Genomic DNA, 25,919 nt, shown 5'->3' on the forward strand with positions numbered 1-25,919 from the left:
ATGCTCACACTCATACATGCTCATACACACATGCTCACACTCATACATGCTCATACACACACTCATGCTCACACTCATACATGTTCATACACACATACTCACACTCACACATGCTCACACTCATACATGCTCACACTCATACACACATGCTCACACTCATACATGCTCATACACACACACATGCTCACACACGCTCTCACACAAAAACACACACCCACGTGCACCTTGACACAATCCCGGGTCGAACGTCCACAGAACGTCCCGTAGACGTCCTCTCTGGGGGCACAAGGTGCATCCCAGACTCGGGTGCATGTTTCCCATGCGGGCAGACTCCTTTCTGAGCACCTGGTGAAGCCTGGCTCACAGGAGTCCAGCCGGCTCTCGGCGAGGCTCTGCCGTGGTACCCGCGTCGCCGTGTCCGGTACTCGTGGGCCGCGTTAGATTGTGGGTGGCCGGACCCTGTCGACCGCATGCGTTTGTTTCCATTTCCTTCTCGTCAGGTGCATGTGGCGCCCTGACCAGCCTTTGTCTTGTTGCTCTTCAGGCGGGCATGTACGAAGCAGTTAACGAGGTTTACAAAGTGCTCATTCCTATTCATGAAGCGAATCGGGACGCAAAGAAGCTGTCCGTCATTCATGGTAAACTCCAAGAGGCATTCAGCAAGATCGTCCATCAGGTGAGGGCGCCACGCCCGCCATGCCGTGAGCAGAGGGGAACGTTTGAGGGCAGCAGCAGGGCTGTGCACCCCTCCAGGGCCCCCGGCCGATTTCAGAGGCCTGGGCTGGGGCCAGAGCCCAGCTCATTCTCCGGTCCAGTATTCAGCCCTGAGAGCCCACTGGAGCCACAGCCACAGGGTGGGGACTGGAAAAACTCCTGGGCCTTTACACCATTTTTAATAGCTTGGGGCTTTAATTGCAAATTGCCTGGTTTGCCATATGCCTGCTAAAAAATCCAGCTTTCTGTGTTCAGTCGAGTTTCTCACGGAGCGATGTGAAAAGCTCACTCGGGCTTTTCCCAGTTTAAACGAACGCTGAGGAGCTTTTATTTTTTTAGGGTGTCAGTATTCCAATGGTCCTTTGCTTGCTTCTGTGCAAGTACGTGATAGATAACCTAGGCAGTCCCCAAGGGCTGGGGCCTTGAGCCCAGAGCAGCTCCTGAAGCCCTCCACAAGCCCTGGGAGGGTCCCCACAGACAAGGCAGGGGCCACTCCCAGAACTTGGCCAGAGCATCCCGGCCCTCCTGACCTCCACTCCCCTGCTGCTCCTTATGGGCTTCCTCTTGGGGGTCCCTGCCCAGTGCTGATCCTGCCCCGTGATTGGCCAGCTCAATCCTGTCTCTGCTGGGGGGCTGGGGAGTTCCCCTGATAATCAGCCCAGCCTGGAAGGCTGAGCCAGAACCCCTTGTGGTGAGACACAGACCCGCCCCAGAGCAGGCCCCGGGTCCGAGCTGGCCCATGTGCAAATGATGCCGTCCCAGTCGTGGGCACCACACTGTGTTCCTAAGAAACTTTCATAGCTTCATGTAAGACACAGTTGAACGGGGCGGTGATCTGAATGAGAGGCAGGTGGCTGGAAACTCAAAGTGGCCACAGCTGGCCGGGTGGGACCCCAGGCTTGCCCTCCCCCTCCCCCCCCCCCCCCCCCCTCCCCCCCCGGGGGGGGGGGGGGGGGGGGGGGGGCCGCGGGGGGGGAGGGGGGGGGGGGGGGGGGGGGGGGGGGGGGGGGGGCGGCGGCGGGGGGGGGGGGGGGCCCCCCCCCCCCCCCCCCCCCCCCCCCCCCCCCCCGGCTCTCCCGTCGGTAGAGGAGGGAGACAGGGAGAGCCGCAGTGGCTGAAAGGAGGCCCTGGGGGTGCTTGGGGAGGGAGATGCCAGACGGTCTGTGTGGTTCCTGACGCTTGTGGCTGACTTGGCCCGGACCCCAGGCTGGCTTGTCTGTGACGTGCCTTTTCTGCTTTTTATCACACAGAGCACGGGCTGGGAGGTAGGTACCACCTTAGCGAGGTAAAGCCGCTCCTAGATTGACCCGATTCCTCATGCCCGTGCTTGGCCCACATGTGCTAGCTGTGGGCCCTGTGTTGCTGTCTGCTCTTGACCTCATTCATTAACCAAAGACGTTGTTCAGAGCACCGTCCACTGTGGACCCTGACCCAAGGGCGGTCAAGGCCGTGCATGGAGAACGAGATGTGTCACTAATGAGATCCCTGGCGAATGAGCCCCGTGCCACCCCCTCATCTGTTTGCATCTTCCAAACGTTTCCTGTCGTCCGGCACAGAATATCTTCTTTGGTTAAGGCCATGTGGTGCCCCCCCCCCAGAGGTCGATTTATGGACGTTGTTCAGAGGCCCCAGACCCCAAGCAGCCACGCTGAGCCTGGTCCTGGGGAGAGTGGGTGACATACAGGGCCCCCTGACTCTCCCCGGCTTCTGGACACCTCAGTGGCAGGACAGGGCCCAGGGGCGTAGCCCAGTGTGACCTTACTCACTGTCGCGGTGACTGAAAAGCCACATGTCAATAAAACTCACTCTAGATTCTGTAGGGAAGCTAGCCCTTTAAAGGAGTTCAGTTACAGCACAGTGTTTCAGACGCCACTTAAAATGGGGAGTCAGAGACGGGGCTATGTGCTCTTCCCGTTACTCGAACGCACCCAGGTTTAGGACGAGGCAGCTGAAGAGTTTCCTGCAGCGTGGCCCTGATCACGCGGAGAGCTTCCGCTGCCTACAGAGGTGTCCTCCCCAGTGCCTCCCATCTATGTTTCTTCCATATGAAGTGGCCGAGTTGTGGGTGAGGTCCCGGGCGTCCCCTCAGTCGGAGGCTTCCTCTGGTGTCTCTCCCCGAGAGCACTCGGCGTTAGCAGCTACCTTAGATCTGGGAGAGGGCCCGGAGAGCCTCTGAGCCGCCGCTGTGGCCGCGGCCTGATGCTAAATCGACCCCTGGCGTCACTCCTTGTCATTAGCTAGAGCGCTCACTGCGTGTCCCTGCATGCTCAGACGCCTCCGTCCTCGTGGTCCTGTCCTGTCCACTGCGCTGCCCGCCTGTGCTGCACCGCTAGCTTTGCAGCTCCCAAGCTCTCTGCATGCTTGTCTTCTGCTTCATGAGTACTTTAATGGATGCTTGCATTTTTAAGTTTATTTGCTACCATTTGCTGCTTATTTGTTTTGGATTTTTCCTAATTAAAATACTTTCTGTTTTCTCTTCTCTTGCCCCTGGTTGCTGACCCTCCTCCCCACTTTTACTATTGTCTGTTGTGGTAAGTTCGTACTTTGTGAATATTTTTCTTTTTGACTCTGTGGAAGCCCCAGTGATTCCATTTTATCAAAGAGCTATGCCAATCCGTTGCCAAAAACTCAACCAGATTCGCTCCCTGGATTGACCTCCAGTGAGAGTCGTTCTAGCATCCAGATAGGCCAGCGTGAGCTGAGCGCTGGCTCCGGGAGGGGGCTGGAGCCGCCCCCTCTGCTCATTCCCCATCGTCCTCCTTGAATTGGTACAAATCGCTTTTTGAGTTGGCAAAGCTTTTTGGCTCTGTGTGTTCATGTATCCGAGATAACTCTTAAGACTTGACTCCTCGCAGTTCAGAACGGTGTTTCCTGTGCATAATAACCAATCCTGAGCTCTCCGGGAATCGCGATGGCTGCGATCTGCTCCTCCAAATCTGTACTGGCTACGCAGTCTTCACCTTCATCCTCTCTCCTCTGAGCCCTATTATTTTCCTCAAAATAATAGAAAAGAAAATGCATTTTAACCGCGCCTTTTCTTGTTGCCTGCATTTGTTGCCTTTGTTTCAAAGACATGAGCTTCCGAGGCATTTGAGTTTTTTCTGAAGTTCAGTGTGGACAACCATGGCATGTGTGTGATGTGTTTGCCAGTGTGATTTTTTTTTTCAGTTGTTAATGTGAACTGGACTGATTTTCTAGTGGGATATGTACAGAGGTTTGTGTCTTTCTCCTGTGACTGGTAGATAAGACCATGTCCAGATTTTCAAATTAACCTCCAATTTTTAGAGAGCGCAACACCTAAATGTGGACAGCAGACATTCAGCCAGACACTTTTTTCTCATTTCTTGGGAAAAGAGTATGTATTTCTTTGAAGAGAATGCCCTCACTTGTGCAGAAGGCAGGGGCCTGGGTTGGTGACTGCTCGGTCCAGGAGGTGGTCAAGGGAGAGAGTGGGACTGACCATAGAGTGAGGGTCCTGAGAGACGGCCAGCCCTCTCCCTGTCATACTGGACCGGGAAGGATGGTGCCTGGCCTTCCTGCTGATATGCTGCAGCGGTGTTAGGAGAGTGACGTTAGCTTCAGATTCAGATGACGAGGGACCCCTGAATCTTGCAGACAAGCTAGGAGGCCCATCTCCACTGTGATGTGTCTGAAAGATCCTTTTTTTCCAGTGTTGTCATTCTCGAGAATCCCGATTCTCTCTCCTGTTTTACTCTGTGACCTGAGTCTCCCTGTCCCAAAGTGCTGCCACCCGCTGCCCTGTTATAAGAATGACTTTGGCAGCAGCACCTCCCTGGTGGGAGGGCCCAGCCTCTGTGGAGTCTTGTCTCCCTCGAGGAGAAGGCCTTCCTGCATGTGGAGTCACCTCCACACGTCTAGGCCACCTTATCCTTTGCAGAGTGGGGCTTATATCATTGACTTCTGGAGCTCCCTGGTGGTCAGTGACAGTCCTGAGGTCCCCCTGGCCCTTGTCTTCCCTGTTGGCCCAGGAGAGTGGCCTTGGAAGCCCAGGCTGCAGCAGTGAGACCAGTGAGCCTTAGGCAATGCCTTGCTCTGGCCTGGGCTGATTTGTTTCTTAGGAAGCCCATGATCCGTGTCTGTGTGGCACAGGTGCCCTAGTCAGCTGGTGCCTCTCACTGGCTGGTCTGGCAGCGTTCAGAGTCAAAGACAGAAACACAATTCAATTCCCATTCCATGTTTTAGAGGAAAGCTACTTCTTCATTCTCCCAGAAATGTTTGTGGTGAACTGTGGTTCCCCTCGGGCCTGGACTCCTGCCAGCATTCCTGAGGGGTCCTGAGCCTGGCCCCCCTCAGCAGTGACTGACACAGCCTGGGCCCTGGTGCCTTAGACCTTGAGGCACAGCCTCCACGTCAGTCCTGATCAGGCCCTGGCCCTGAACCGTCCCCCACCCCTGTAGAGTTCAAGCCCTGTTTGTGGAACAAGCCTGGGCCACTGGGACGTTTACCTGTGGGCAGTCCTGAAAATGATGCTCACAGACTCTCAGGCCTAATTAGCACTTGCTTAAGTCTGGACGAGTCTGCCAAGCTGTCAGTCAAGCCTTGACACACAGGTCACTGTTTTCTGAGGAGTGGCCGCTCAGCCTGGCCATGCAAGAGCCTGCTCCCCCGCCCGGTCAGATCTGGCCCTAGCATAGCCCTGCTTGGGCTCCCCGCGGTACAGCCCGCCTGGCCTCCATGCTCTCAGTCCCTAGGAGCTGAGCTGCCATGGGCTGCACTTCCCTCCTTCGTGTCCCGGGATGGGAGCAGAGAGCTACAGAACACAGAAACGGCGTGAGCCACACCTGCAACTTTTCTGGCCTAGGGAAGGGAGTGAGCACTTGGGTGGGGCCTGCTGGATGCCCAGTGTGGGCTCAAGGCACATCTGCCTCCTGGACCCTTTTGCCAGTGCTGTTGTTAAGGAGCCAGAGCAGACAGAGCTTCAGCAGCTTGGGGGCATTGGGAAAGAGCTCCAGGCTTGGCGTGAGGATCCAGTGGATTAATAATCGCAGAGTGCTTAGCACCAGTAAGCACCACAACAATGCTGGCTGTTTCCAGCTATTTCCCAGGTCCCACAGGTAGTCAGTGTCTGAGGCTGGATTTGAACTTGGATCTTCCTGAGTCCAATCCCACATGCTTGCCTCCCACTGAGCAGACTTCCTCTGCCAATATCAGGCATCGCCATGTAGCCTCAGAGAGTGCCCTGGGGCTCTGCCTCACATCTGGCTCAGGGTCCCACTGAGGCCCGGGGGCCAGGCCATTCTGACCACAGGACCGGCTTTCTGTGTGCGAGCTTTGCCCCTCTCTGTGCCTGCAGGAGCCCTGGCTGGGCCGAGCCCTTCCTCCAGATGCGCAGCCCCTCTGGGGGGAGCAGGGACTCAAGGAGAGTCAGACCCTCCAGCTGGATTCCTCTGCTCCTGCCTCCCACCTTGTTGAGTCCTTTCATCCTTGAAGATGATGGGATGTGATGCCCCCAGAACAAAACGGCCCTGTCGGCTCAAAGCAGCCCCTCGGCCATCCTGATGTGGCCACCAGGCTATGATCCCTAAGTAAATGTCCCACCAGCCTCCCCACTGTGTCCTGCACAGCCCCTGCCCTCCAGGGGTGGACAATCCGAGGAGGGGAGGGCAGAGAGGAGCCGAGCCGCCTCCTTGGGGGGGGCATCATCTGCCATCCTTCCTCCTTCTTTGGCCCAGGATTTCCCCTTCCTCCATCTGCCCCCATCGGTACATTGACCTGTCTTCACAGAACTTCCTCCCATCTCTTCCTCTGGCACAGAAGCTTTGTGTGGCCTTCAACCACACTGTGCGTGGTACCTGGGAGGTTCTCAGAAAGACCCAAGTCTGTGTCCTGACCTCAGGCACCTTCTACCTATGTGACCATGGGCCAGTCACTTTTCTCATCTGTAAAATGGGGACAGTAAGAACCATATCATCAAGCCTGAAGCAGGAGCGAGCTCACAGAAACATCAAAAGCAATTTTTTCAAAGGATTGTGTCTTTCTTCTTGTCTTTAGAAGCTGAGTCAGGGAGAGAGGACGGTGCTTGGGATTGTGTGGGAAAGATGAGGGGAAAGTGCAGGATGTCTCCCTGTGGGCTTCCCATCCGTGCTCATGTACAGGGAGAGTGGACCCTTAGCCAGCAGAAGACCAGAGGAGTGTTACTGAAGAAGACAGATGTCCTTTCATGGGGGGATTGCCCCACAGAGGTCCAGGGGGGTCCCAACTCACACAAGGGCCCAGCCAAGCAGCATCAGAGGCTGGTGCCCAAGGAAAGGGGCTGGAGCTTGGAGGAGGAGCCTGGACCTGGTGCTCACCGATGAGGACCCCGGGCAGCTGGCATATAGTGGAAGTGACCAATTCGTCTTTAATTCTGTGATAAAGAAAAGTAGAGACTTCGGAGTTGTGTGGGCCCCTGGAGGTGGACAGACATGAAGCACCTGCAGCTGTCTCCATGATCGAGGACACCCAAACCCCAAAACCAGCTGTCCATTACCCAGCTCCTAGGGCACTGCCCAACACCCTGTGAGCGCTGGGGCTTCCTCAGCCTCCCCAAGGCCCTGACAGACACCCAGCTCCAGGCAGACAGCACTGGGGCATTGTCATATGATGCAGGAGGGCAAGGGCTATGTCCTGTGCTTGGGCTTGAAACCTCCAGCCCCAGACAGGACGTTGTGTGTGGATAGGAAGAGGGAGCAGCCTGCCTAGCCCCCCGCTAGGACAGGCCTGTGGAAGGAGGGTGAGAGGCCCTGACATCCAGCCCCAGGGACTCGCCGACGGCGAGAGGGGAGGGAGTCAGAAAGGGAGTGGTGGTGTCTGCCCCAGTCGGGTGAGGACTTTTTTCCCAGGAGGAATGGGCAGACGAGAACAATTTGTTCCAACGGCCACAGTGCAATGGAGTGCTTAGAGATCGTTCAGACAGAAGACACCAAAGTCATCCTCTGTGTCCAGTCATCCTGACTTTTGTCCTGCTGCTGGACTTCGATGACTGGAAGAGAGGGACTGATGACTCTGTATGGCTGTGCCCCCTTCAGTCCAGCTCAGAGGCGAGTTATGACATCACCTGTGTTGTTGCAGGTCTTCAGAAAGGAAAGCCAGACTACAGTGACATTGTTTAGTTAACTGACAGACTGGTTAGTCAGGAACCACAGTTTAAAGAGGACTCTAAAAGGCTAAAGCCTGTGCAGGGAATTAAACCCAGGAGGGTGAGGGTTCTGGAAGTCCTGGTGTGTGAGGCCTGGTCCTGGAGAGCCATAGCAGCCCTGTATTTAACAAGGCTATACGTGTATAATCACGTTCCTAGAGAGACAAAGCGGAGACAGAGGCGCGTTCTTTGGACATTTGAAGGACCGTGTGATGTTGTGTAGAAAGGTTCAGTTTCTTGTTTGGGGCTCTAGGGAGCAGAACTGAGACCCCAGGGCTGAGTGGTGGGAAGCCAGACAGCCAGAACTCAGCAAGATTCTCAGTTGGGTCCCTCAGTGGTTGGTGTGAAGAATCCCTGGCAGACTCTCTTTCCCTACCTGTCTCCTTTGATGCCTCCTTTATCTCAAGGGCCTTCACCAGACCTTTCTTGTGCTTCCTCCAGCCAAAAATTGCCTGGCCTATATTTTGTATTAGGCAGCCAGGTGGTACAGTAATTAGAGCATGGGCTCAGAGTCAGGGAGACCTGAGTGCACATCCAGCCTCAGACACTTGCTAGCTGTGCCACCCTGGGCAGGTCTTTGGACCTTTCCCCCGTCTGCCTCAGTTTCCTCATCTGCAGAATGAACTCGAGAAGGAAATGGCCAACCCCTCCAGTGTCTGCCAAGAAAACCAAGTGGAGTCGCCAAGAATTAGACGTAACTGAAAAGCCACCGCCATTCTATGTGGGTCTTGCCTCCCCCGCAGCATGTCACCATGAGATTTGTTTGTGTCTTATCATCTGCAGTGTCCGGCTCGTGGGCTCCTAAGAATGCCTGCTGAAGTGCTCAGGGATGCTGATGAAGACACTCCGATGTCATGGCGCCAGACGGTCTCTATGGCCGTTGTCAACTCCTAATTTTTAGTTAATGTTTTGAATGACTTTGATTCGACCTGAAGGGAAGGAGAGTTTTTCTCCTCCTCGTTTAGATTGTGCAAGTCATTTTTTTTGTGTTTGATTAGGTTTTTTTCCCCATTATCAAACACTGATTGTCCTTTCCATCCCATTTCCCCTTGAAATAAAAAGCAAAACTCCTAACGAGTGAGCACAGTCAGACACAGCCATCCCTCCGCTGGCCGCGTCCAAACACACGTCTCATTCTGGGTGTTAGTTCATTGTCAGCAGGGGGCAGCTTTCTTTATCGCTGATGCTTTGGAGTCTTGATTGTTCATTATATCGATTCAAGGTCTTCAGTCTTTTACGTTTTTCTTCGTTACCGTGTTGATGGTATGAAGTTCATCGTTTTCTTGGTTCTCCCTACTTCCTTCTGCATTGGTTCATGCAAATCTTCTCAGGTTTTCTCTAAAACTGTCCTTTTCTTCATTGTATATAATACAGTTATATTCTGTTATGGTCACATGCCATGCTTTGGGTTCAGTCATTCCCAAGTAATGGGCATCCCCTCAGCTTCCAGCTGTTTGCTGTACAAAAAGAGCTGCTGTACATATGTGTGCTTGTAGTAGGTGTATGTGTGTGTGTGTGTTTTCTATGCATGTATATGAGAATAGAAGGGGTTTGGGGTTTGTTTGTTTGGTTTTTTTGCTTTTTGGAGGGCAGTTGGGGTTAAGTGACTTGCCCAAAGTCACATGGCTAGTAAGTGTCAAGTGTCTGAGGCCAGATTTGAACTCAGGTCCTCCTGACTCCAGGGCCAGTGCTCTATTCACTGCACCACCTAGCTGTCCCATGGAAGAGGTTTTTAGGTGACTCCTTGAATATCTCTTAGATTTTGAAATGCCAATACTGTTAGCAGATGTTTTTTGTTTTTTTAACCAGGAAAGTCAGTTGATTTCTAGTTTATAATTAGTTCCATTAGACCCAGAGAGATGTTTCTATCCATAGTAAAGCAGGGTAGGTGTTTATGTATTTTATTTGAGTTCACCACCCCTTTGCAGTAGGAAATGTTAAGATTGCAGTCAGTTCCACACGTGTGCACCAAGCCTCTGAGCAGGGGACACAGAGCCCAAAAGGAACCATCCCAGGAGGAAGATGTTAGCATGGGTCAGTACAACTTCACACTCAGCTCTCCAGGCATTTACCTGAAGTATTAAACAGCACAGGTCAAGGGCTTTCCAAGACAGCTTCTGGTCCAGCCTGGTTCTTCCTGATCTCAGAACTAAGCCCAGCAGCACTGGCAGAGAGGCAGGCAGGCCTTGGCTGCCGGCAGCCAAGCTGTCCAAAGGTAGAAGGGGTGGGCTGCCTTTGTGACTGGTGGCGTCCTCCAGAATCAATGTCTTCATGTAAAAACTGTGTAATGCCTCATCCAGGGTGTGTTAAAGGGCTCTCCTGGTCAGGTCCATATTGGCCTGGAACAGTGTGTACCCTGGCCTCCTTTGGCAGTCCACTGAAACCTAGAGCCCCTTTTCAGAATAATGAGTGTGTGCATGTTTTCACTTACAATTGAAAGAAATGCTAGATTTCAGTGAATATAAAGATATTATCTCCCCCCATTCAAGTTCATGGAATGTCCATAAGCCTAGCCATGGACTCCAGGTTGAGAACCCCAGGTTTGAAGAGGCGCCATGATTCCGGCCCCCTCTGAGGTCGTGAGGCCAGTGGAAGGTGCCCTGCAGACCGTTAGTTGGGGTTCCACATCTTCTCCACATCCCTTATATTGTGTGCCATTTTTCATGACCCTCCAACCTGGTCTTTGGAGAATAAGAATGAGAGTATGAGAGTGAGATGTGGATTCCACGTCCACACAGTTAGCAGGTGTCTCCGTAGGCATATTAGCCCAAATCCCTTCCAGTGCAGCTGAAGCGGGGAGGTGTTCCTGGGGGGGGCACAAAGCCCTTCAATCCTTATTTTTTTGACTGACTGCATTTTGGATTTTCCATGGTTTTTGTGAGAATAAAAGTGAACTTGTCAAAGTTTCTTCCTAAATAAACTTGTGGGGGTTGCACACATTGGATAGTTTTTGGTCTTTAGAAAATTAAACCAACTTTCCCTTAGAATGTGATTTTCTTATTGGCCTTTTGGCCTCACATTCCTCTTCCAAGCCCATTTTTGTGGGCAGAGAGGCTCTCCAAAGGGCTCTTGGTATTGTCTAAGACAGATGGTGTAAGAAACACACGCGTCACTGTTGTTTTATAGACTGATGTCATTGCTGTGACGCCTACATGAGAGGCACCTTCAGCTAGAAAGGAATGGCATTCCCATGTGATCTGTGCCCCGCGTGCTAATGCCTTAAAAACGCTTATCGCGTGGTCATTGAGCAGTTTGGGCAGAATATTATGTTGTTCTCTATTTTAAATCCTTTCTTAATATTAAAAAAAATTACCAAGTCACTTGGCCTGTAGAATTTTCCATCTTGTAAACTTGCACTGATGTATTTTGTGAATAGAAGCCCGTTAGCTGCGGTGTGGGTGTAATGTACCGCGTAGAATAGCTTCGGTGTTGAGATGTACGCGCTGTCTTCACCTAGGATGGCAAGCGGATGTTCGGAACCTATTTCCGTGTGGGTTTTTATGGGACCAAGTTTGGGGACTTGGATGAGCAGGAGTTCGTGTATAAAGAGCCGGCGATAACCAAGCTCGCCGAGATCTCGCACAGACTGGAGGTGAGTGCTCACATGCTTTGGCTGGTGGTGTTCCTGCTAGTCTCTTGTTGCCATCCTGAGTGTCCCGCCTGGATTTTATCTTAATAAACCAGTGCTGGCAAATGGCCAAGCTGCGGCTCAGAGGTCAGGGTGCCTGGGAGCCCCTTCATGGCTTTCCTCAGGCGCATTTTAGCGCCATTTAGAATACCAACTAATCACACTAATTCCATTTGTCAGAAGATATTCAAACCAGTTTCCCACACGGTTATTTCTGTGCCCCTCAGGGGTGTGTATTACCTGTATTTTATAGATAACAGGTAATGAAGAGCAGAGAAATTAAATTGGATCAGAACCCAATTCTGCCAGTTACTGGAGCAGTGCCCTTTCTGTTAGATGCCCATAGTTCCCAGAGTCATACTCCCTAACTTGAAATCAGCCAGCAAACCATTGAAAGCCCTTGGCTTACCCAGAGAGCAGCTCACCTGGGAAAAATCTGACCTGCACATTTTGACCTTTGTTGACTCATCAGCAGTCAGTATTTGGCTAATATCCCCTTTCAAATTTTTACTATACTTTATATGATCTCTATCTTTCTGAGCCAATAAAAATCAGACCTTAGGTATCAAAGAAATTAAATGTGACCTACCCTTCCTTCCTGTTCCCTTATTGTTTGGTTTTCTTGAAAGTCTGCATTGAAGACTGTATGTATATTTTCTAAATGCATATGCTTGTGTTCTTTTGCTTTTTATAAACTGGCAAAAAAGAAAATTTGGGAATTTGAACAGTCAGTGTTAAGTTTCAGGGTTTGTTTTGTTGGCATGTGAAACATGATTTTTAAAAATTATTCACATGACCATTTTACACATTAAAGCTGTCAAAATGCTCGTGTCTCTAAGCTCTCTTCACAACAGTGCTTTTTTCACCTTTTAATTTTGTGTGAAATGGAGCCTTCATGTGAAATTTTTTCTCTTGATTTTAGGGGTTTTATGGAGAAAGATTTGGAGAGGATGTAGTCGAAGTAATCAAAGATTCTAACCCTGTGGACAAGTGCAAATTAGATCCAAATAAGGTACAGTGATGGTGGGTAGCCATGAACCATAATGACACCTTGGAGATGCACCCTGACTTTTTTTTTTTTTGAGGGCAATTGGGGTTAAGAGACTTGCCCAAGGTCACACGGCTAGTAAGTGTTAAGTGTCTGAGGCTAGATTTGAACTCAGGTCCTCCTGACTCCAGGGCCAGTGCTCTATTCACTGTGCCACCTAGCCACCCCTGCCCTGTCTTCTTTGGGAGAAGTCAGATTGGTGAGGACACGCATGGCATTGAAGTAACTAAGGAGGTCTCTCTTCTCTTAGGCGTACATCCAGATCACCTATGTGGAACCATACTTTGACACATATGAAATGAAGGACAGAATCACATACTTTGATAAAAACTATAATCTTCGACGTTTCCTGTACTGCACCCCCTTCACGTTAGATGGCCGTGCCCACGGGGAGCTTCATGAGCAGTTCAAACGCAAGACCGTCCTCACCACATCCCACGCCTTTCCGTACATTAAGACCAGGATCAACGTCATTCACAAGGAGGAGGTGAGGCTGGTGGCCAGGCAGGGGGCAGGTTTTGGAAGACGAAGAGACAGGGCTGGCTGTGCCCCTCCTTGCCAGCCCTCAGCCAACAGGTGCTTTTTGCCTAGAGGCGTAACCACGGTTTAGAAATAAAGGACGAGGCTGGACCTCTTGGATAGAAATGCATTAATTTCCATTAACTTCATTAATTCATTCATTTTAATGAAATTCCTTCACTGGCTCTGTGCTAGTCTGATGGATGCTGTTTCTCTTAGATCATACTGACACCCATTGAGGTTGCTATTGAAGACATGCAGAAGAAGACCCAGGAGCTGGCCTTTGCCACGCACCAGGACCCAGCAGACCCCAAGATGCTCCAAATGGTCCTCCAAGGGTCCGTAGGCACCACCGTGAACCAGGTAAGGCCACATGAGGAAAAGCTGTGCTGCTTGGCGTCGCCTGGAGCACAACTGCTTGGCAGTGATCTTTTTAGGCGGAAGCACTTAAAAATGTCCAAATGGATTGAGGCCATCACTGGGCAACCCTTGCAGAGATACAGATTGCAGCCACCTTCACCTGCCCGTACTGGACAACCCTTGCCCAGGGATGCCTGCCCATCACTCTGGGGCTTCCCCAAATGGGGCCTGCCCGTCCGTTGGCCCTTCTCTCTCACTGTGTGGCCAGCCCACCCTTCCCTATTTTCTCTGATGATGCCCAGGCTCCAGTTTTCCCTGGTCCCTTGGTGGCACTATGCACGGGTGGTCTTCCCCTGCCACCAAGGGCCTGCCTCTCCATTCGCTCTGAGCCATACTTGTGAATTGACTGAAAACTGTAGCGTTGTGTGCCACTCTGAGCCCAGCAGAACAAATCGGCTTCATAAAAGGATCTGTTCTGTAAAACTTGGACTCCGGCAAAAGCCTGCCCTGAAGGACCGGGGAGGCCATGTGTGACCTTGAGGCCGCAGGTTCCCCACCCCGACTCTAGTAAATAGAAACTACAGGCCCATGGACCAGCAGATACAACACTGATGCAAAGGCATATGGGGCGTTGGAGCAGGGAGCTCCTGCCTGTTATCCCGAACAGAGGTGACCCCCCCATCCACCCCAGCTAGGCAGTACAGGCCCTGCCCCCAGGTATGGCCAGGCCCCAAGCGGATGCTGGGAAATGGAGCCCTGTTTGATTCTGTCCTGCAGTCCCTGTAAGGCAGTCACAGCAGGCGGCCGGCAGTTTGGGAAGGGCAGAGGCGGCCGGGCCTTTTGGGCCCCACCTGCCCTCACTCAGGGGCTCTTTCTTTTGCAGGGACCCTTGGAGGTCGCCCAGGTTTTCCTGTCTGAAATACCCCATGACCCCAAGCTCTTCAGACACCACAACAAGCTCCGTCTTTGCTTCAAAGATTTTACCAAAAGGTACTTGGCAGGTCTTTCCCCAGAAGTCGGCAGGGCTGGACGTTCGGCTAGGTGGGCGCGCTCCCTGCCCGGGCCCTCCTGCGACTGGCAGGGCCCCAAGCTGTGTCTGTGTGGCCGGTGTGAATGCAAGTCTAGACGGTCTGCGTGCTGAGCCCTAGCGTCCCAGTGAGGCCAGAGCAGACCCCGGCCTGCCCGCCTGCCCGCCCTGACAGTCTTGTCTCGCAGGTGTGAGGATGCCCTGAGGAAGAACAAGAGTTTGATTGGGCCAGACCAGAAGGAGTACCAGAGGGAGCTGGAGCGGAACTACCACCGGCTCAAGGAGGCCCTGCAGCCGCTCATCAGCAGGAAGATCCCGCAGCTGTACAAGGCCCTCCTGCCCAGCGCGGTCCACAGGTGGGGTGGGGCGGGCCGCGGGGGGGGTGGGGGGCGGGGGGGGGGGGGGTGGCGGGGGGGGGGGGGGGGGGGGGGCCATCCCTGCTTACACTCTCCTTGGGAAACAGCGGCCACGCCCGCAGTGTTGAGTTAGCAGGTGTCAGCCCAGACAGAGCCACTGGGAGGGATGCGGGCAGGGGTGGCCCCTGGAGACCCTCCCACTTTTGATTCTGATCCCCTTTCCTCGTTTCCCCACAGAGATTCCTTCAGCAGGATGAGCCTGCGCAAAGTGGAGCTCTAGGGAGGCCAGGGCGCCCGGTTCTTGAAAAGAAGCCGCATGATGGGCGGAGAGAGCCCGGGGCTTGGTCTGGACAGCGCGCCTGCCTGTCCTCCTGGGTCAGGACAGTGTGGATGCTCACTGCCCTCCGGGCCGGGGAGAGGCCACGAGCTTCTCTAAAGCCATGGCTGTGATTCAGAGGCACATGCGATGCTTTTACCGTTATTTATAGCGTACCTAATGTTAAATTTATTTACATTACGTCCATAGAGTTAATTTATATCAGGAGTTTTTCCAGATGCTTTTTTGAACCATTTTAATGTAGTAATGTTTATTTTAAAGGTACTTATTAAATATGTGGATGTTTTCACTTATTTTATTCTGATGTGAACGTTCCCATTTGGTGGCAGATAAAGAATGGATTCATAGCTGTTGCTTCCAAAGTTATTGAGATGAGAATTGTGACTGATGACCGTATAGGGCTAAACAGGACCAGCAGAACTGTCTGGAGAGAGATAATTGGAGCTTATTAGTGAGATGGAGATGCTGTAGGGGACAGTTGCCTAGTCCAAACTTGTGCCCTCTGATTGTCCGGAGGCCTGGTGGCCATTGACCGCTTCTGCTGAGGAGCAAAAGGACCCAGCCATGATACACACACACGGGGACGTCATCTGTGACAGAGAACTCCTGGGGATTCCCCTGTGGCGAGGCCTTTGTCCCACGTGATGGCAAGGGGCTGTGGCCGGGAGGGTCTGGAGCCTCCGAAGCCTCTGCTGGTTCAGGCGTCTGGCTTCAGGGTATTTATTTCCAGACAGTCAGCAATGAGCCAAACCCCAGTGCCAGTGTTCTCTAGGGTACCAGTCACCCCGAGGGAGCATCAGGTCATTTGGACATGATGGTGAAATGGTGCTGGATATATTTTCAGAATCTGTCCTGCCTAGGGGCATCTAGGTGGCCCAGTGAGTAGAGCACCTAACCTACCCTGGAATCAGGAGGACCTGAGTTCAAATCCAGCCTCAGATGCTTAACACAAAAACTAGCCGTGTGATGTTGAGCAAGTCACTTAACCCCAATTGCCCTGCCTTCCCCCTCCAAAAAGAAAAAAAAAAAAGAATCTGTCCTGCCTGTTACTTAAAGAAAAATCACACCTCTGGCTGCGCTGGCAGCTTGAAAAGATTTTCTAGGGAGAAATTGATTATTGTCAGGAAGAACCAGTGAAGGTGTCATTTGTGAGTTCCCAGTTTATCCAGACTTAAGCCTTTTGCAGGAAAGAAACACGTGTCTGGACTGAGAACACATTGGAGTGTCTGGAGGATTGTGTGGTAGCCTGTATCTGAATGGATTTGTTCACTGACCCCAGGGCAGCAGGTCTTTCTTCTGTCTAGGAGTGAGCAAATGTTTCAGCAACATGACTTCTCTCTGCTGGTGATGCCAGAACAAGGAGCCAGATTCTATAAAACGTGTCTAAAAGGGCAAAACCATCTTGAACCGACTTCCAGGGTAGCAGGGCTGCTGACTGGCACCCAAGCTCCTACAGCCACTCAGATCTGGGCTTGAGGGGAAGAGATGACTTGTGGAAGGCAGGGCCAGGATGCTGGTAGCAGCTAACATTTCCAGGGTGCTTTCTGGGTCTGGCACTGAGCTCAGCAGGGATTCTTACAGATAAGGAAGCTGAGGCAGAAGTGTTGTGACTTGCCCAGGGGCCCATGGCTAGGAAGTGAACAAGGCTGGATTTGAACTTGGATCCTCCTGACTCCAGGCCCAGCACACCTTCCCACTGAACCATCAGCTGCCAAGCTTTGTCATTTCCCTCATCCACCAAGTAAGTAGGGCTCTGAGGTGCCACCCATCTGATCTGAGTGGAAGGCTGACAAACCCCACACCCTCTGCCTGCTGCCAGGACTGGATCCGAGCAGTCCTAGCAGCTCCCGGAGCCCAGCTGCATTGCTGTCCCCTAGGATGGGCCACTCACTGAGACTGCTGAAAACTTCCTTTATCTGTGATGGGGAAGGAGGGAAAGGAGTGGAGAAGAGGTGGAGGCAGCCTGGGCCCATGGATGTTGAGGCCCCTTCTCATTGGACCCTCAGGATGCCTTCCCATAAGTACGCTCCCTGGAAAGCCTGGCCAGCCTCTCCTCCCCATCTGCCTTCTCTAAACTGATCTGAGCTAAAGCTTTCATTTCTCCTGACTTAATGCCTCTGAAGTCTACCTTCAGATTCAAGCCAGTCCCTTCACATAGGGGACCTTTGCCTTAAGGGAAAAAGAAACCTTAAAACATTCCACCCTGAGGATTTGCTAACTTTTTGTTACTGAAAAAAGGCCTTACCCAGTCTTCAGACAGCACATTACTTTGTATTGCGGTTATTATGCAGTCCCTGTTCATTTTGGCTAAATCAACAGCACAGCAAAACCCAAAAAAAATCACATGCAATCTTAGGCAGCCTTAATAATACCCAGAATAAAAGTCAGGGCTTGCAGCAGCACCTCCCCAGACTACTGGGCCCACCTCCAGATACCACCTTCCAGAAGGTAAATTTGGGGCACAAGCAATGGTGCGGGGACAGTACCTTTCCTGTGTTGAATCGAGAGATGTTTGAGCTGGAAAGGACTGTAGACAGAGCCAAAGCTGTCTTTGATTGTTTGAAGGGTAACATGGGAGAAAGGAAAAGACTTTGTTCTTAGTGCCCCCCTCCCTCCTCCCCAAAAAAACTCGGACCACCACAGGGGTACTTCTGGTGAAGCTAATCTTGGAGCTTAATAAAGGTGGGCTGGGTCACAAGTGGTGGGAGCCTCTGAGGCCTGTTGGGCACAGAGCTGAGGTGACCACTTGTTAGGGTGAGTGTTCACCAAGTGGTTTTTTACTATTGCTTGGGCAGTAATCCCCCAGCCTGGGTACTCAGCAGATGGAAGAGGGGGTGACACTTAGGCCCAGCTTAATACTTTTAACAAGCAGTGACCTTATAGAAATCATTTCACTCTCGTCTGTTTCCTTATCTGTAAAACCAATTATCTACCAGGTCTTATAGTCCCGGTATCTTCCAATGTTTGTTAAAATAGTAGGCACTCCCTCTGTCATACTTGGGCCCTCCTCTTCCTTCTGATAGAAATTATGGATAGTTCAAATTAACTCTGAAACTTAATACACAAACATGCTACAAAAATAATCACTTCTTTAAGATGTTAAATATTAAAATGTTCTAAGGGACAATTTAAAAATAATTTTTCTCAGGAGACAGTTTAGATCATGACTGTTAATAAGCAATGTCCAAATAAAGCTCTAAAGATTTTGCCATTTATGATGGTCTTCTCCAATTAGGAAGCTTTACTTTTAATACATTTAAAAGTTTATGCAGATAAATCTCAGTTGTGGTCAAATACCTTGTTTGACTATTCATTCCGTCAAGTCACGAGTAATGTTGAATTGACCACTTGGCTTGTTCCCAATGCTAATGAGTAAGGCCTCCCCATTTTTCATGTAAAATGTTACCATAAAATAAACCGCGTCTGTCCTCAATTATTCTTTAAGGGCTGGTAAAGCTTGCATATTACTTTTCATACGAGAAAATAATGTTGTAAAGGTAATTATGAATGTTTATTCCACATATGTACACAAATTCTGTTCTTGAAAAGAAACCAGATGCTTTAGGGTAGAAAGCTGTAAGTACAAAACTTTAGTGCGTTTGTATACATAGTTGCTAAGCATTTTAAACTGAATGCCCTCCCTGCTTTAAAAAAAAAAAACAAAAAACCCTAAAGGTCATTACTTCTAAATTTTTATATCCTATTTACAAATTATATAGCAATATGACTATGAAGAAATACACACTACTCTTGTCCAAACCTAGACTGATCTGCTAAAGTACAAAATCATAATCATAAATATATATATATATCTATGAAATCCTTCCTAAGGTAGTGATGGGCAAGGATGCTGTCCAAGGGCTTCTGAGATGCACCTTCCAAAGTGATCCAAGGCACAGAATTCACGCCAGTGTGAACATGCAAGTTCTAGAATCTGTGTGTCTTAACAGCCTGCAAGGATTCTGCTTCATAACTTTGTTATAAAACTAAATGCAACAAGGTGGCTGCCTCCTAATTTACAAAACCACACAATCTATAAACATTTTGGCAGTAGATATAATTATTCCAAAATATGGAAAATACAAATACAGCACTTTATTTTTAAAAGCCAATACAAGAGACAGGTGTAAAACTTCCTTTAAAAAGTATTTAAATAGCTCTATTTGGACAAATTGTTCCAGAACCTACACAGGTTTGTCCTTAGAAGCTAATGTATTGCTAGTCTCCAGCAGAGTGGTTAGTGAACATGGAAAATGAACTCTAAAAATTAACTGGGTTTTCAGTCATTCAGATTTCACTATTCATACAAAAACTAGAGACCAGTAATAACCCAGGAGCTTCCACAGGCCAATGAGTCACTACCTCAAGGAGTCTTTGCTGTCGATCTCTGTTTCTATACACAAGGAGAACATGCTCACTCAACAATCTTCTTATAAAACAGTAAGTAAGGAGTAGACGTGGAAGATGCCGCAGGGGAAAGCGAGTTCAGAAAGTCTTTTTCCTCTGTCACCTTCACCTCGGAATCGTCGAAGAGCAGCCACTTGCCCTCATACTCTTTCAGGCTCTGGATCACATCAGACACTTTGCTTTCTAGCCCATTTGCGTTCGCGTCTGTCTGGCCGTTGGGCTCCTTGCTTCTGCCCAGCTCCTGGGTCCCGTTTGTGCTGCTGGACTCAGGGTTTCTGTTTTCAGCCAAGGCCCCGATAACCTTCTCTGGATTGGATGCTCGGTGGCTGCTGCAGAACTCATAGTCCGGCCTACTCTTCTGGCCCCCAAGAAGGCCAACAGCTTCCACACTTTTTTTGCTCAGGACTTTGCTGGGCTGTGCATTCCCACTGACTCGGAAGGACACTTCGTCATCATAATCTTCAGCAAGGGCCTTGGTGTCATCCTCGGTCAGCGGGTCGGGCTTAGCCATCTCGTACATTTGGTCCACCACAAAGTTCTCCGTATCGAGTTCCAGACTGTTCAGATCAGTGACTTTAACAGAGGCAGTGTAGTGCCCACTGCTGATGGTGATCCCACTATGCATGACCACTGCGAACAGTCCATAGCTGTCATTGGTTGGCTTGGTGCTCCACTCTTCCAGGGACAACTTCAGGGGCGTCAACAGGGGAGTGTTGATCTTGGAGAGTCCTCCACCGTAACAATCAAACCTGCCAAAGAAAAAGCATGCCGTGTAATATTCGTCATATGGACAAAAAATAGTTCATATGGTGCCTCTTTGGAGTACGAAATGACAAACTACTTGAATAAGCATTTTAGCAAATGGATTCATGACAAATTCATGTCTGAGGACAAATTAAGAATTTGGTCTGTGGGGGCAGCTGGGTGGCGCAGTGAATAGAGCACCGGCCCTGGAGTCAGGAGGACTTGAGTTCAAATCCGGCCTCAGACACGTAGCACAAAAACTAGCTGTGTGACCTTGGGTAAGTCACTTAACCCCAATTGCCCTCCCCCCCCCCCCAAAAAAAAAAAGAAGAAGAATCTGGTCTGCCTCCCAAGTGCCGAGGATGATGTAATGGAGAGACATTTGTCCTTTACGTGATCTCTGGACCTTTGACTCATATTCCATGTACACTATGGGGAAAAACAGTCCCCATTTGTGAAAAGCCTCCTCACCTCTCCCCTGGCTCCCCCGATAATGGTGGCAGCCCGCAGAGTTGGAATGCTGTGGAGCACGTGCTAGAACGTTTGGGGCAGCTTTTGATCAAACTGTCTGATACTCACTCCAAGCCAGTGGCTGCAAAACACTTCAAGTGGATGGTTATCACCTCAGGCATCTTGTCAAAAAGGAGGCTTCTTTCTGCCTCTGTGTAATGATGGCAATTCTCACAGAAGTATTTGTCCTCGCCCACGATCCTCTCCACAGAGGCAAACTGCGAGATGGCCCACTTCAGGCTCTTGAGCTCTGTCTTGGGCTCTGGAGAAACTGCACAAGACAATCAGGGTTGGTCACTCACACATCGCTTCTTGGGTACACTGACAAGGTCACAGAAAACGAGCACTAAAGGAAAGGAAGGACTTCCTTAGGCTAATGGGGTGGGGGGCCTTCTAGTCTATATTCGTTGATAGTAAGAAATGACTCTTGAAAGGTAAATATTCTGTTACATATGTAGCACAACCTATAACATCACACATGCCAGATTTGATAAATTTCCAAAATCAAATCAAGAAAAGGCACCCAACATGCTTTTAAAGTGGAAGGTGGTTGAAAACCATTAAAACAAGGGGGAGAATGAAAAAAGTAACTCGCCATCCACTTGGGAGACCTAAAAAGGGCTGAAAGCAAAGAGTCCCCCAAAGTCAACCTGTATTAGCTTTTCTAGAGAAGAATCCAAAAATCTCTTGCTTCCCCCCAAACAATGCTTCTAATACCCCACTTAAAACACAGAAGACAGTGTTATTCCACAGGGACAGCGTTACACGGGGGCATCAGTTACTATCTGAGCAGGGCTTCCCACTCTTCAGATATGTTATACTGATAAAATGACACTAGGCAGGGGGACCCCGTCCATGGGACACCAGGACACCTCTGGGTGGGGAGCCTGGTTTACGTGCATGCTGGAACGGGCAGCTCGTTCCGAGTTACACATTCCTAGACTGCCTTTTTCCAGCCAACAGCAAAGCGTGGCTGGCTTTGCTGATGTTGTTCATCATACTCACTCTCTGAACTCTCCTGAACCTTGGAAAATTCCTCCTCTTGGACTGGGACGCTGATGTCTTGGAAGTCTTCTCTCCTCTCTGTTAAACTCTCACACTCTAAGCACCGGGTTCTCAACACCAGCTGGCCCTGGAATAATTTCTCCACCAGCTCGAAACAAACTTGTTCCATCCCTACAAAGAAGGTGAAACTCAGACTCAAACACCGGCCCAAGAACTCCTGCTGCTCAGCCCCAGCCTGACATTTCATCAACTATCTTAATGAGCTACATAAGCAAACCTCAACTGAACCTGTCTTTTTCAGGCCCATAGTTAAGCAGACAGCCTGGAAGAAATGCTACATATTGAACCCTGCTTTCCTTTTCTCCTAGGACAAATTCCCAAAGACTTGGCTTTCCTTGCCTTGAAGGCACATCTACAGAAAATCAGGGCAACTCAAGCAGTATCTCTGAAGGCCCTTTTTAACTGACTAGGCAACAGGGTCCAGGTGGCACTACCAGCACAATGGCTGGCTCACCCGACTACAGTACTTATTTTTCCTAGAGCCCTATGGCAGCAGCCAAAAGTAATTAAAGCTCTGAAACTGTTCGTTTTCTCATAGGATTTTATTGTATTAAGAGATGCCTAGATAAACACAACCAAGACATGAGCCCATGGTGCTGAGTTTGCTGCCATAGCCTTTAAAACACTGCCTCCAAATCTTCCTGCCTTAAACTCTCCCCCAGCCAGGGCTGCTCACCCTACCCCAAGTGCCTGAGGCTGTGCCCACCCAAGGAGGGTGAAGCTGCACTCTGTAGCTGGTGGATCCCGAGAAGGTGTCAGTACTGACCTTTCTTTCTCAAAGACTGCATTTCTTTGTCCTCCACACTCTTCTCTGGGGGTGCAGGTTCCTCAGAGTCGTCTCTGAAGTCTCCCTCAGTGTCCCCTTTTGGGTCCTCCTCACAACCGCCATCAGTTTCTTTCCAAGGTCCTTTGGGTCCTGAGTGTGTGGTGATTTTCCCCAGACTGCAGAACTTGGAAAGGATGCTGGGCTGCTTGGCAGTGGGTTTCAGCCAGTTTAGTTTCAGCCTTGACTTCTTGTGGTTCAGCCGGACACAGTCTCCACTGCCGGCACCTCTGGGCATCGCCTCAGGAGAATTTTCCAAGCGAGCGTCCCCAGCGGCTTTTCTCTTGGACCGGGTCTGCCTCTGGTTCTCTTCCAATGCTGCTGGCTCCTTGGAAAGCTTAGACTTCTTCTTGGGATTCCCCACTTCACTCTCACTTTTCCTTTTCCCATTTCCCTTTGGGAACCTGTCCTTCCCTTCCCCATCCTCCTCAATGGTGTTGGCTTCACTGCCTTCCCTGGGAGGAAGAGGCTTCTCCTCCAGTGGGGGAGGCGACGCTTCTGCTGGCACAGTTCTCAGCTCTTCCTTCTTTAGCAGCTGACACGTCTCCTGAATGTTTCCCAAGATGCACTGCAGCACCTCCTGAGCATCGTGCTGCAGGTAGCCTTCGTACATAGGGTTCAGCTCCCTGCAAAGAAGGAGCTGTCACTCAAATGGCTGTCACTGTTCTAACACACACACAACTCCATTCTTTCCATTGAAAATAGCACCGTCACCCGCTGACATTGACAACATCCTTACACATTTCCCTCCTGTTATGGTGCATCTCCTTTTAATGGCCAAAGAAACATCACAACCAAGACTCCCCAAGTACCAGACTGGCAAATAAGCAGGGGAAGCAAGGAAGAGCCAGCCACTAAAAACGTTGGGATTTAACAATAAGGGTCATTCTCTTTTAATCAGTGTGGAAGGGCACCTAGCCTCTAGTGTTTTTCCCCTTCCACTGTTCAGGAAGCACACAACTGAAGTTGATGCTTTTTAAAATTTCAGAAAGCTATTCAATAAACAGTAAGAACCTAGCAATTATTGTTGTCATTAGGTCATTTCAGTCACGTCCAAATATCTGTGATCCCATTTGGGGTTTTCTCAGCAAAGACACTCGAGTGGTTTGCGAAAAGTCTGGCAGACTGTGTAAAGTGACTTGCCCAGTGTCTGAGGCTGGATCTGGACTCAGGGATGAGTCTTTCTGACTACACCGAACCACCGATACATTGCTTTTCGCTGTGGGGGTGGGCGGGGTTTGCACCCAAGAGTGTCCAGAGGGCTGGATCTGGAGCACATGCTTAACACACACTGCAGCTCACTGCGCTCCCCAGGTCAAGAGAACATTTAAATTTCATCCTGGGCTGTACCTGAGAGTGTTAAGTAGCCGCCTTGGCTGAGTAGCAAGTTCATCTGTATATTTCTCTGGGTTCAAAAGAAAATTGGCCTGAAGTTGTTCAACCGAAATTATTAAAGACTGTAAGCTGCATATTAATTCATAGCTTGCCAGGTTGTCTTCTTTGCAATTTCCCTGCAAGAAATAAGACATAAACCAATCTGCTATCTATGAATACGAGGATTTTCCCCTTCTCTTTATTTCTTCCTCTTGAAGCAACTAAATGTGGATAAAATTTGGATCAAACATCCAAAATGAAGTATTTTGAAGAAGCCATCTCTCAGAGCTCTACTTCTTGCAGAAGCCAAAATAAAATGAGGACAAGTTCTGAAAACCAAGGAATTCGCTTTACCTTTCATCTCAATGGCAAGCTACAACTCCTCCACACAGCTACATCTTTTCCTGCTTCCCACAGAAAGTTTTCAATGGGGTCCTTCAGACCACGTGCATGGCAGCGGGCTTCAGAGCCAGGAGGACCAAGGAAGTCCACACTCCAGATAAGCTGCGCTGCCTTACTCCCCGGCAGCTCAGACCGGGAGGTCAGAATCACACTGCCCACTTTCGCCGGCTGCGCACAAAGCTGCATCTCCGCGGGGCACTGGGCTTTCGTGCCAAGGCGGCCGCCCCCTCCTGCCCCGCCCACCGCGCGCCGCTCACCTTCTCCGGCCCCGGGCTGGCCTCCTCCTTCGCGGCTTCCTTCCTCCGAGTAATGACGTCAAACAAGTGTTTCACTCCAGTCTTAAATCCGGGGCAGAAGTAGAGCACCTGCGCCGAGGGCGGGCAGGCCTTCCGTCACCTGCGCCCCGCCCCTTCCTGCCCCGCCCCCGCGCGGCCCCGCCCGGCCCCGCCCTCACCTGCAGGACACTGTTCAGGTAGCAGGTGTTGCCCAGGTTGTTGAGCCCCACGAAGGGCAGCAGGTTCTCCCGCTTCTCGCAGCCGAGGGGCGAGGGCTGCGCGGCGGCCGCGGGCACCACCTGGTCCCTGGGGGGGGGGGGAGGCGCAGACGGGGGGCCCGCCCGCCCCTCCCCCCCCCGCCCCCGCCCCCGCCCCCCCCCCCCCCACTCCGGGCCCCGCCGGGACACGCACACGTCCGGCCCCGCGCAGTCCCCGCCACGCTCCTCGGCCTCAGGCGCCTCGGCGAAGTCCAAGGCGCGCTTCGCCTCCTTCTTCTGGAAGAACTTGAGCGACAAGCGGCTCTTCTTGGGGCTGCCGCGGGCCGCCGCGCCCTGGCTCTCGCTCGGCGCCACCCCGGGCATCTCTCTCCGTCACCCGCTGCACCTGCAGGGCGCCCACAGGTCACGACCCCGCCCGCGGCGCTCCCCCCCCCCACGTGGGGGGCGGGGCTAGCACTCCCAGCGGCGCCCCCGCCCCTCCCCGGCAGCGGCCTCCTCGACTGGGGGAGGGGCGGCCGCCGGCCTCAGTTTCCCCGCGGGGCCCGCGCGCTTACTGGCTCATGGCAGCGACCGCCGGCGCGGCTCCATCCCCGGGGCGGGGCCGGGCGGGGGTCCGGGGCCCCGGGCGGGGCGGAGGTCCGCGGCTCGGGAGGCTCGGCGGGGTCCGGACGCGGCCGCCGCCGGCGCAGACTTGGCGCGTTTTCCGCAGCGCCAGGACCTCCCCCCCCCACCCCCCCCCCCCCGCCGGGCGCCGCGACCCTGCCAGGCGCCGCTCGGAAACGCCGGGGCGGGCTCCGCGGCCTCGGGCCCCGGCAGGCCCAGCCCAGCCCTGCCGCCGCCGCTAGCCCCCGCGACGCGCCCAGGCTCCGGGGCCGGCTCGAACGGCGGCTGCCCCCGGGCACCTAACGGGCGGCTGGGCGGTTTCGAAGGGCGCAGGCGGCGGCTCGGGCAGCTCGCGGGGAGGGGGGGGGGGG

General features: G+C 51.7%; 2 protein-coding genes across 7 annotated transcripts in view; one reads left to right on the forward strand and one right to left on the reverse strand.

Annotated features, from left to right (window-relative positions):
• The window catches only part of LOC138164907 (dedicator of cytokinesis protein 7-like), a 324,437-nt gene extending 309,017 nt beyond the window's left edge, over nt 1-15,420 (forward strand). For 2 of the 5 annotated variants that reach the window (XM_069092865.1, XM_069092861.1), the window contains 9 exons: nt 545-676; nt 1,965-1,979; nt 11,310-11,444; nt 12,403-12,492; nt 12,779-13,015; nt 13,267-13,410; nt 14,291-14,397; nt 14,623-14,790; nt 15,028-15,420. In XM_069092865.1, the coding sequence (XP_068948966.1) occupies nt 545-676; nt 1,965-1,979; nt 11,310-11,444; nt 12,403-12,492; nt 12,779-13,015; nt 13,267-13,410; nt 14,291-14,397; nt 14,623-14,790; nt 15,028-15,070 (1,071 nt within the window). In that variant the 3' untranslated portion in view covers nt 15,071-15,420. Of the gene's footprint in view, nt 1-544; nt 677-1,964; nt 1,980-3,250; nt 3,632-11,309; nt 11,445-12,402; nt 12,493-12,778; nt 13,016-13,266; nt 13,411-14,290; nt 14,398-14,622; nt 14,791-15,027 lie in introns of those variants that run through there. The other 3 variants (XM_069092862.1, XM_069092863.1, XM_069092864.1) reach the window with 3 other exon arrangements.
• A 3,191-nt stretch (nt 15,421-18,611) lies between these two features.
• Nucleotides 18,612-25,596, reverse strand: LOC138164908 (ubiquitin carboxyl-terminal hydrolase 1-like). 2 transcript variants are annotated; one of them, XM_069092866.1, is made up of 9 exons: nt 25,500-25,594; nt 25,139-25,330; nt 24,907-25,033; nt 24,710-24,817; nt 24,027-24,187; nt 22,620-23,302; nt 21,794-21,964; nt 20,858-21,059; nt 18,612-20,283 (listed from the first exon to the last, which is right to left on the reverse strand). In XM_069092866.1, exons 2-9 carry the CDS (start codon nt 25,306-25,308, stop codon nt 19,542-19,544), a joined length of 2,364 nt encoding a protein of 787 aa, XP_068948967.1. In that variant the 5' UTR covers nt 25,309-25,330; nt 25,500-25,594; the 3' UTR covers nt 18,612-19,541. The 2 variants fall into 2 exon arrangements, with proteins under 2 accessions (XP_068948967.1, XP_068948968.1); XM_069092867.1 differs by lacking the exon at nt 24,710-24,817 and having other exon boundaries at nt 25,500-25,596.
• Nucleotides 25,597-25,919: the final 323 nt, after the last annotated feature.

This window comes from Petaurus breviceps, unplaced genomic scaffold (assembly GCF_028583685.1).
Source record: "Petaurus breviceps papuanus isolate PSGF00001 unplaced genomic scaffold, PetGlider_PUasm1.0 207, whole genome shotgun sequence".
NCBI classification, from domain to species: Eukaryota; Metazoa; Chordata; class Mammalia; order Diprotodontia; family Petauridae; genus Petaurus; species Petaurus breviceps.